This window comes from Cenococcum geophilum (genome assembly GCF_001692895.1).
Source record: "Cenococcum geophilum 1.58 unplaced genomic scaffold K441scaffold_18, whole genome shotgun sequence".
Taxonomy (NCBI): domain Eukaryota; kingdom Fungi; phylum Ascomycota; class Dothideomycetes; order Gloniales; family Gloniaceae; genus Cenococcum; species Cenococcum geophilum.
The window spans coordinates 1446678-1458412 of NW_027137576.1; the positions used below are offsets into that span (position 1 = coordinate 1446678).

Genomic DNA, 11735 nt, shown 5'->3' on the forward strand with positions numbered 1-11735 from the left:
CACAATCAATCAGCACGACTCCTCTCTCATCCCCACCAGCGCCGCCTACTCAACCCGTCTCCGCCACATCTTCGACGACGACGACCTCGCCCGCCTCCTCTGGGCCCGCCTGGAACCCTTCTACGCCGACCAGTGCTGCCAACAGTCAACGGATTTGATTGGAAGTTCAATCAGTCCGAGCATCAGTCTAATCAATTAAATACGAGATCAGATATCAGTTAAGCCAATTAAATATTTGAACCGAGGTCAGATATTTAATGACTGATTAATGGTCTCGGTTAATAGTTTATCCAGTTTAAAATTTTTAGATTGCCTACTATTATCTTATTATATAATGACCCTATTAACTTTAAAGGGAACTATGAGTTCGGATATTAATGAAATTTCTCAATTATCTAATTCTGATTTACTTAAGACTACCTTAGAAGCATCTTAGCCCACTCAGACCTCGCACGCCTGCGCTTTTAACATTTAATTTGATATTCTTAAATACCATAGCTAGCTTCTTTAGGATGTGTAGTATCGCTTATATAACAAACGGGTCCTAAATATAAAGGTAAAGGTTTTCTGGGTTTATTAGTATGGAGCTAATTTATAAGTAAAGGGCTATAAGAAGCTCTAGCTTTGTAAGCGCTACTATTAAAAAAAGGCTTACGGTACCTAGCTCTTTAATGCACTCTCTACCTCATTAATTGCATCTTATTTAAAAAAGACCTATGGAATAACTGGAGCCGGTGGGGATTTTAACTCTATCTTGTTATAAGGATAAGGTTCTACTTATACAGGCTTTATATAATATAGTCTTCTTCTACCGCCATTCGACGATCTTAAATATAAGAAGGACCTTATTGATACAATAATTGCCTGCGACCTTAGCTTTTCGACTATTTAAAACACCCGATTTTAATAGCTTCTTATTTCTAGCCGACCTAAGATTAAAGTAATCCTTCTATCCTCACATACTATAATTAGGGGCTAGGTAATAGATATATTTCAGTTAAGAAAGATATAGATTAAGGATAAGATTTTATATGCAAAAAGTAAAATTAACCTCTTACTTAATGGCTGGCGCTTTCTAAATTATAATGAGTATATGGCGATATGCGCTTACTTTATTAGTGAGGAGTATAAGCTTAAGTACTGTCTTTTAGGTTTCTGGAAAGTAAATAGAGTAAAATCTGGCCAATTAATTACAGAGATTATAGCTAATGTTATTAATAACTATAAGATTAGCTAGAATCTTGGGGCGTTTATAATAAATAATGCTACGGATAATAATACTATGCTAAGGGAGCTAGTAACTCGGTTTAATATTAACGTTAGCTATTCGCGCCTATAATATCTCGGTTATATTATTAACCTAGTTATTAAAGCCTTACTATTTAGTAAGGGCGTTAGTAAGCTTAAGCGGAAGCTAGCTAGTGCTTTATACGATAAAGCATTTAAAATTTAGAATAGTATAGGCCTAATTGATAAGCTCTATAATATCTATATCTATATTAACCATAATTTAATAAGGATAATAACATTTAGAGAGTGCTAGAAGGAAGACTTCTAATATTACTAGCTTTTTATAAATAGAGGAATTCGGTAGAATTTAACTAAGGCTATAATTTCTCGTGGTATATTTTATTTCTTTTATTTATATAATGGTACTAGAGCACATTACCTGCCATATTACCGCTATATCGCCGCAATATGCTGTATATTGCCATTATACCGCATATTACTATTATATTATATATTACCATTCTTAGTTATTACTAAGGGTATTATACTATGCGCTATTTCTAGGCTCTTTATAGCCGTAATAAGTCACTATAAGTTGCTAGCTGGCAACTTATACCGTATATTCCTATAGTAGCGCCTATAGTAACCTATATAACTTAGACATACTGTATAATAAGCCTTAGCGGTTAGCTGTATATATTTATTTATATCAGTCCTAGCAACCCCTTCTTCTTCTCCTTAACTTAGTATTATAAAGATAGTAATTATTTAAAGCTTAGTTTAGAGCCATTTGTCTAAGTTATTATAATTTATATTAGCTATTATACTAATAAATGCTAGTAATTAAACTATGTACTGCTATTACCCTTTACTAAACCCGCTAGAAACTTCTAAACTAGTAGGGTGCCTATAACCTTTAACAAAACTTTCTATAAGAGGCTAATTGGGAGAACCTAATTAGGTAGTAAAAAATACTAGTTCCCTTTCGGGAGCTTTATAAACAAGAGGAAGGTTAAGTATAAAGAGTTAGTTAAGAGGGACAATATAGCGCACTATAGAGAGTTCTCTATGGTATAAACTTTATATATAATATTCTTAAGAAGGCGCAGAAGGAGATTAATAAGTCTAATGCCGATTTTAAATAAACTAAGCACTATAATACTGGTATTAACATAGCCTGGCTAAAGCTTAAGAAGTACTTTAAGCTAATAGATTTCTTACCTCTTTACGTTGTAGCTATTATCCTTTACCCTATATAGCAATTTAAGTACTTTAAGAATAAGTGGGCAGAGTATCCAAGTTGGGTTAAGACCGTAAGGAAGGCATTTAAGGACCTTTTTTTAAGTTATTGTAAAAAGGTTCCTAATATTAATTCCGCCTTTAACTTTAAGAATTAGCTAAATAACGCAAAATCTTTTTACCTTATATATAACGAATTCTTAGTTAATTACCTATTACGGAAGTATTATAAGCAGAAGAAGAAGGATATAGATAGTTTAGAGCTTAATACCTATCTAAGGTCTTTTAATTGCCGACTTTTATTAATCTAGGACCCGCTTATATAGTGGAAGGAGCATTAAACTAACTTTCCTATCCTTGCACGTATAGCATTTAATATATTCTTAATACCAGTAATAAGTAGTAAGGTAAAACGCGTATTCTTAGCGGCCAAAAGGCTTATTACGGATAAGCGAAATTGCTTAGGAGTAGAGGTTATAGAGGCTAGTAAGTGCTAGAGGCACTAGCTAAAGGCAGATCTTGTAGATTAAAGCGAATTCCAGCGAATTCTTGCAATTAATAAGCTTAATATCTTACCTTTTATTCTTTCTGCCACTGTATCGCGGCACGTTGCTAGGACAACCTCCTAGCCAAATATCTGATTGGAAGTTCAATCAAATCGGCCGTTAATTAGGCTAGCTTCAATTAAATACGGCCCGTGCGTCAGTCAATCAAATATCCTGGCAATCAGTCCGGATATTTGACTGTTGGCAGCACTGACGCCGACACCATCATCACAGATGAGGAGCACTGCACGTGGAAACCCGCTCACCTGAACCCGTGCTTCCGCTTCTGCAAATGCGCACCCGGCGACGATTTCGCTCCGCATGTTGACGGCCGCCGCCTTACCTCCATCAACGCGCAGTCGTTCATGACGGTCAATATCTACCTGAACAGCGTGGCGCGCGCTGCCGGCGGGGCGACGCGCGCGCTGGATCGGTCCGTCCCTGGGGAGATGGAAGGGGAGTTCGGGGTGCTGGGCGCCGTGCAGCCGGTGCTTGGGGCGGCGAGCGTGTTTCGTGATTCACTGTTTCATGATGGGGAAGTGTTGAGGGAGGGTGGGAAGTATCTGCTCAGGACTGACATTGTGTTTGAGCGCGAAGAGGAGTTTGATTTTGAGGGGCTGTATAGGGGATTGAGTAAAAAGGAGAAAGGCAACAAGGCCCTGGAGATTGCACGACGCTTGGAGGATGGGGGGAGTGGAGGCCAGGCTGTGTCGTGGTATCGGAAGGCTTTTAGGCTGGATCCGGGGTTGGAAGGGGGATCGTGAGGTGGTGTACGGTGTAAAGGAGCTAGTGTTCCCTAAATGGAATCTATGGTTGCTCGCTGTGACTCCTAAACTCGCGTGAGTAGAAGAGGACCTTATGGCCCCTAAATGTAGGAGTCCATGGTCGTCTTAAATAGCATAAGGCGCAATGACAACTTCAGGGTTCTAGATTTTCTCCTAATACTGAAGAGTGATGGGCAATAATATAAAATTTCTTCACGAATATTTAGTTAGGCCTCGTATCACTCACTAAGCTTGATTTGGCTTTAAAGATGGCCGTGTTCATAGTAGTAAATGTGGCATTCTAGGCAGTTTCAAAATAAACTAAGTGTGTGATTTTGTGTAGGGCGAGAAAACTAAAGAGAAGATTCTGCGCCAGATTTGGAACATTGCAATTTAAAATGGATAAGTGTCGACCTGAATCGGAGTTCCTTACTACCATCGTAATACTGTCTGACGACCTAGATCGTCTATACGAACTATGTCTTAGTTGTCTCTCAACTTATGACTAAATGTCTCATCGAATGTCTCATCACCTACTTTCTATTACCTATTTAACTCAGTTGTCTAGACCTACCTGATGTATATAAAGAGCTTCTAGAGCCCTCATTCCTAATCGTCCGTTCAACAGTTATAAGCCCAGGCCGTTTATTGCATCATCTTTAATTCCAAAGCTTTTATTCCCATTAATTTCAATTATTATCTTAATTATAGACAACCACCTATAATAACTTCTTAATAAGAAACCCCTCCCGTTATTATATTATCCGTTATCCTTATAAGCCTAAACAATTAGGATAAATAGATTAAAGTTATTAAGTTAAAAGCAAATAATAATTGTCTCTAGAAGTATATTAACCTATTAATACCTAAGACCGATCTACTATAGCTTAAAGAACCTATTTAAGCCTTACCTAAGAATACTAATAGCTAGGGGAAGATAAAGCTCGCAGACCTATATAAGGAAGAAAAGGAGGAGCTTTATACGCTTAAAGCTAACTATAGGGACAATATAAAGCTATATAGAAAATAGCTATTAGCTCTTAATATATTACGTAGCTATATCCTAAGCTCTATCTTATATACCTACCTTATCTATATATTTAAATGCATCACTACCTATAACATCTTAGTATCTCTTAAGAAGAGAATTACTTTAACTAATAGCGCCTAAAAGCTTTAAGCAGCTACCTAGTATATAAGGCTTAAGAAAGCCCCTTAGAACTAGAACTTTAAGGTCTAATTATAGGAGTAAAAAATAGTATATACTAAGTATAAGGAGCTAGATCTACCTAAGGTAAATAGTAATTATTTAGTAAAAGACTTTGTATATATAGTTAAATCTATTATACTAAGCTAGTTAAAATATTAGAAGAATTAGCTTAAAAGGCTTAAGTAAAAAGAAAAGAAGCTTTCTATCTTCTTTAAACTAGTTAAAATATACTAAAACTACCGTTAAACGGAGCTTGCCTAAAAGGGCAAAACCCTATAAGGAGAATCCTTTAGAGTTACCTTTAAGGATAAATTGCTAAATTTAAAGCCTAAATTAAAGCCTTAATCGTTAGCAGATAAGTAGAAGAAGGAAAGGCAACCACTACTAGAGTACCTATATGGAAAATATTATTACTTTAATAAGTACTAGTATATTATAGAGTTAATTCCTTGCCTATTATAGTTTAAACCAAGTAATAAAATTTAGAAGAAGATAAATAAAAGATTGCTAATATAACGCCTAAAATTAAGGCTTATATTAAGCAAATTAAAAAGGATAATTAAGCTAATAAAAAGCTAAAGAATAGTAACTAGTAGAGCTCTTAAGAGCCCTATAGAAACTTTATAGTTTATAATATAAGAGCCTATAATATAGCTTCTAATTATAAGCTTTATAATAGTATAATTCTTAACTTAGGAACCAGCTGTCAGGTGATTCGTCACCTCGCCTATATATATTGTTCCGCACAGCCGTGCCTGGCATCAAGCCAGTCACTCGCTTACCTTTTGGGGTTTATACCGTGGCTAAGTGGTGCGGAGCTTGTCACCTCACACCAGCCTATACGTCTTTAACGATAAAGCTAGGTTCATTAGCGATATTAAGCCTATATTAGAACGCGTCTACACAGGCTTATATATAAAAGAAATTGTAGGCTATAAAATAGCTATAGTTATAATTAACTACCCTAAAGGGAAGAGACAGATATAGCTTTTAGGAGCAGCCTTTATACCAGGCTTCTATACTAACTTAGTATATCTTAATAAGCTTAATAATAAGAGAGTCTACTAAAATAATAAAGAGAATACTCTCTTCTATAGTAACAACGAGACGTATACCTACTATAGCCGCCACTATAGTCAGAACACTATTAAATATAATAAGCTAAACAGTGACTTACCGGAGGCTTTATTTGCGACTTAATTAAAGCTAATAAAGCATTTATTAAAGCCTCTGCTAAATTAAGCAGAAGGCTATATATAGCACTAGTAATTAGGCCATATAGGAAAAGACGCAATTAAGTAACTACCTTAGTTAGTAGTAGGCGCGATTCTAAAAGGCCTAATAATAATAGAATGTAAATTATATAGAGTAAGCAAAGCTTATAAGGTAATATTAAAAAGACCACTAATATAGTTAATAGTTCCTTTCTATAGAATCCACCTTAATTTAATACCCGGAATAGTTGTATTTAATAGCAATAAGTATATAGTACACTTTCTTAATAACACAACGCAAATAAATAAGGTAGAGATAATAGCTAAAAAGTCATCCCTTACTTAAATTGTTATTAAATATTATAATATTATTAAATAACGATATGGCTTTAAGGTAGCTATTATCTATATAAATAAAAAAACGTCTCTTATAGGCAAATTTAAGGAATAGGTAGCTAAACAAGAAATTGGTCTTAAAAGACTAGCACTTAATACTTAATTATAGAACGGTCTAGCGGAATAATTTAGGGGGGTAATTATATAGAAGGCTTGGTGTATAAAAATTAAGGCCTATCTACTAGAGAAGCTATATCCTAAAGTCTATAAAACAGCTACTTATTTACTTAATTAAACGCTTAGTAGAGGACTTAGGTAGCAGACACCTTTTAAAAAATCTAGTTAGCTATAGGTATATTATTACTAAAACCCAATATAGGCCACCTATAAGTCTACGGCTGTAGGGCCTACCCTCTTAAATATAATATTCTACGCCTAAATAAGCTCGCGTTAAGGGCCTATATAGAATATCTAGTAGGGTATAATTTAATAAATATATTCCAAATCTATATTCCTAGCTAAAAGAAAGTTATTAAAATAAGAGATATAAAGTTTAATAAGCGGTTACTTTATAATAACTTACAGCCAGATTTAGTAAATATACTCTAAGTAAGAACTAACTAAATATTAGAAATTATTAATATCCGTTAAATATAGGATCTCTAAAATAAAATAAAATCATTATCTAATAAAAATAATAAGACTTAAGACGAGATTTAAGTTAATACTAAAAAAAGATAATAGGTAGATTCTAGTGGAAATTAGAAAGAGCCTAATATTAAGAGTAGTAAGTAATAAGATTTAAGCTCTAAAGATAACTTAGCTTTAGGGCTTCTTACCTTAAAGATAATACTAAAACCTAACTCACTAGAGCCTCTACTACTATCTTTAAATACCTTAGTAAAGAAGCCGCACTATATTATAGTTCCAACTAATAAAGCTAAGCTAAAAAAGAAGATTAATAGTGATATAAAAGAGTAAAACGTAGTTAAAGGAAAGAGACTTAAAGGATAATTAAAAATCTACGTAAGCTTTCTTACTAACGTTACCAACTAGAGCCTTCTAGCTTAAAGACCAGCCTTTAATATAGGGCTTACATTTCACAAAAAGCTATACTATAATTAGCTTCTATAGCCGCCTAGGAATTAGAAGGAGCTTTAAGGACATTAATATAAGAAAAAGTTCGCGGCTGCTACCTAAAAGAAATATACAGACCTTTAAAATTAAGGAATGTTTTAAGTCGTTAATAAGATAATCTATATTAAAACAGTACCTATTATCTAGGTATTTAATAATAATTTATTGCTTAACGTCCGATTCGGATCCCTATTAGGCCTATATAAACCACTCCTTATATATATATATAGGGAGAAAACTCTTTTTAAGAAAACCCTATGATCTATCTCCCTGCCTTTTAGGACTTGCCTATAAGGCGCCTATGAGGCGCCTGCAAGTCACCTATGGTGCTCCTACTACCTTACTTTTTAACCTTTTTAGGAACCACTGCTGCCGTAATAAGCCTACGGACGCGCTAGTATCGCAAACTTTACTCTACTACTGTAGAGTTATTAGGGGGCGCCCATTGCTCGCCCCCCTACCCTTTATTACCATTTCCTTTATAACCTAGAACTAGTTTAGTATATTTTAGCTAATAAGCCACTAGGTAACCGCCTTAAGGCCTTTTTGTATTAAGAGTAATATATTATAGTTCTCTATGCTAGCTACTAAGAGTATTACTTCTTAGTTGGTGTATAAGGGGCATAATAGTATTATATGTTTTAGTGTCTATCTTAGCCAGCTATATTTGCATCTTAGGCTATATACTAGGATACCTACCTAGTAGAGCCAGTCTTTTAGTCCTATTATTCCTATTCTTAAGAGTATTGCTATTATATTTTCTGCCTTTATTAGGCCTTCTTAGAGTCCTAAAGTGTTTACCCCCTATAGCGTTAACTATACTATAGCTTGGGCTCCTTTTACCTTAGTTAGTCTCTATACCTTTAACTCCTATACGCCTCTCTAGCGTTAGTCTAGCAAGTATTATATTGCGGTAGATAGTTTCCCAGCGTTCTTTTATACTCTACTTTAGCTCCTTTCTCTCTCTTACTATTGTCTTTACTAGCCTCTTACGCATTTTTCTTCCTCCTCTATATAGGCCTAGGCCCTAAAGCAGTACTATTTTTCTTCTACTTTCTTTACCTGTTTCTCTAATATGTCTTCCCTACTTTAGGGTTATTGGTTTATTCTCCTATAGGGCGCCCTAGGGTCCCTCTATAGTTTATTTAGGCGTGTCTTAATATACCTTATAATATTAGAGTTACGTTTATTTTACGCCCTTTATATTGTAGCGGCTTTAATATATAGTTATATGGGGGGAATATTGGCTTCCCTTTTAAGCAGTACTGTGGCCGTTCGCTTATATCCGCCTATTATACTCTAAAGGTAGGCTGTTTGGACCTTTTAAAGTGGTTTAAGGAGCAACTTAGGGGGGCCTTTCTTAGATTCTTTAATGGCCTAAATACTAGACCTATACGTTATGGTTGGCCAGATAACTGCTATATATAGTAGGCGCGACCTTTAAAAGCATAGGCCCTATATAGAATTAACGATTCTGGATAATGCGATGTACTATACTTGGCCCTTATAGGCCGCTTACGCCGTATATACGCTCTACTAGAGCTTACTATCTACCTATACTTCTAATATCCTTAGGCCCTAAACTAGTTAACCCCTAAAGCCTTAGATACGAATTATATACTAGAGATCTGTAGATTAGTTACGTTTTCTTATAAAATAGATTAGCGGGTATTTCTCTAGTAAGAATTAGACTCTATATTGTCTTACTTATTCTATATAGGTATTATAAGCTTTTTCTAGTATTCTGCAATTCTCTGCGGCTATTAGTCCGTATATAATTAGGTTTGTGTTATTAATAAAGCCTATCCCCTAGGTTGCCCCTTCCTTAAAAAAGTAAAGTAGGTTGCTTATAAAGAAAAGGAAGAGTATAGGCGAGAGGGGTAATTCTTATGGTATTCCTATTATAACTGCAATAGGGGGGCTCTAGTATCCGCTAAAAATTAATAATATTTCTTTCTAACCTGTAAACCCTTAGATAAATTATATAATCCACTCTAGGAAGCCTTTTACCCTAAGGATGTATAGGAGACGCTTATAGGGTATATTATTATAGGCGCTACTAATATTTAGACTAAGTATTAATACTATAAAGTCCCTTTGCATCGCCTATATAGATTTAATAGTGGTAGCGAGTAGTGTAAGAGCTAATAGTGTTAAGCGGTTCTTTCTTACCCCTATTTAGCTTTATGGTAGTAAGGTATGTTCCTTAGCCGTATCTACTATACGGTCTGCTATTACCCTTTCTAAGATCTTACTAAGGGTATTTTTAAGGCAATAGGGCAGTAGCTTCCTGGGATTAAGTAATCTACTTTACCTTCTTTTTATAGGATAACTATTGTTATAGATCTTCTAAGTTACGGGTAGTAGCCTATAGCAAAGTATGCTCTAGCTATATCTATAAGCTAGGGTGCTATAAGTAGTCTATAGGTCTTTAAGGCCTTATTTAGAATCTTATCTAGTTCTAATACTATATTATTTAAAAGGCGGCTAATAGTTCTAGCTATTTCCTCTATTATTATGTCGCTGTTAACCCGCAGGTAAGTTACCGGTATTTTACCTATAATATTACTAAGGTCTACTAGAGCTAGTTAGGGGAAAAACCTTTCTATAAGGATCTTTGCCTTCTTGTCATTATTATTAGTAGCCTATAATTCCCCTGCTCTTTATAGGGGCGGTAGGTATAGGTCTTCTACTAAGCACCCTACCTTTTTTTTTTATAACTTATTTTGCTATAGCCTAAAGGCCCTTATTATAGGGGAGGCTTAGGTTAAAAGTGTGCTTATTTATAAACCGTCTCCAGTTATTCCTTACCTCTTTTTTTAGGGTATTCTTTAACTAGTTTCTTATATCTTTATATTATCTCTCGTCTTTAGGGTTATAGCTGCTTATATATTTTCTTCTTGCTTAATAAGGACCGCGCATTATATGGACTATACGTGTCGCGTATAGGGGCTTGGTTTTAAGACCGAGTAGTGCTCTTCTAGCCCATTTTTAATTACTGCCTAGATCCTTTCTAGTCTTTAGTCGATTTCTTTAGGGGTAGCTAATAAGCCTTGCTTATTTAGTATTGGGTGGATTTCTTCTAGGTTATAAAGTTATTGTTTAACTGTGTTAAGGAAGCTATCTATCTTAAGCTTTCTTATTGCGTATCTTTTGCTATTTAGTTATACCTTAATATCTAGATCTAGCTATATTTAAATAGAGATATGGTCTAAAGCGAGTACCTATTCTTCTTTAGGGTTATATCTTTTAAGTCTCTAGTATAGACCTTCGTCTATAAATATAAGGTTAATTATACTTCTGGCGATGCCTTATTACTATATAATTGCTCCTAGGGGGGTAGCTAGCTTAAGGCCCTAGATGTCTATAGCTCTTAGTAGGCACTCTGCCTATTATTTAGTAGTAATATAGATACCCTTCTACCACGGGTAGTAGAGGTTTATATCTCCTAATAGGATAAACTCTATACCTTTAGTTTCTAATAAGCTTATTACTAATATAATGTTCTCTGTTTATAGGACCCCTTTAACCCTAAGGTTATATACATTAATAATTTATACCGGTTCCCTATATATCTGGATTATTATAACTGCGATATTTAGGTTAACTACCTACTATAACTATAAGGATAGGCTAATAGCCTTATTAATTATAAAGCACACGTATATAGCTGCTTTTAGTTTATATAGGGGCTAGAATCCTTAGGGGCAGTATATTAATTATATGTAGGCATTATAATACGGCTCTTATATAGCAAGGATATAGTATTTCTTTAGGTCTAAACTGTCTAGTAAGGGCCTTACAAGACGGTGGTTTATATTGCCGCAGTTGTACTNTATAATAGATAGGTAGCGGACCCCTAGCGAGGGTCCTTCGCCTCTCCTTTATTTTTTACTTCTTCTATTTCTACTTTCTCTAGGATATTTAAAACTTCTATCTCTTATATCTATACCCTAGTTACTACTTATTTTATATAGAGCTTTCTATTCCTATGTTTTATATTCCTACTAGCGCTTCTATATCTAAATCTGTTATTATCTCCAGTTCTTCCCCTATTTTT

The 11735-nt window shown here is 34.8% G+C and overlaps 1 protein-coding gene across 1 annotated transcript; it reads left to right on the forward strand.

Annotated features, from left to right (window-relative positions):
* Positions 1-3258: 3258 nt before the first annotated feature.
* On the forward strand, positions 3259-3834 carry K441DRAFT_696017 (uncharacterized protein). Its single transcript, XM_067652852.1, has one exon. The coding sequence runs from the start codon at positions 3380-3382 to the stop codon at positions 3776-3778; it is 399 nt and encodes a 132-aa protein (XP_067504601.1). The 5' UTR covers positions 3259-3379; the 3' UTR covers positions 3779-3834.
* Positions 3835-11735: the final 7901 nt, after the last annotated feature.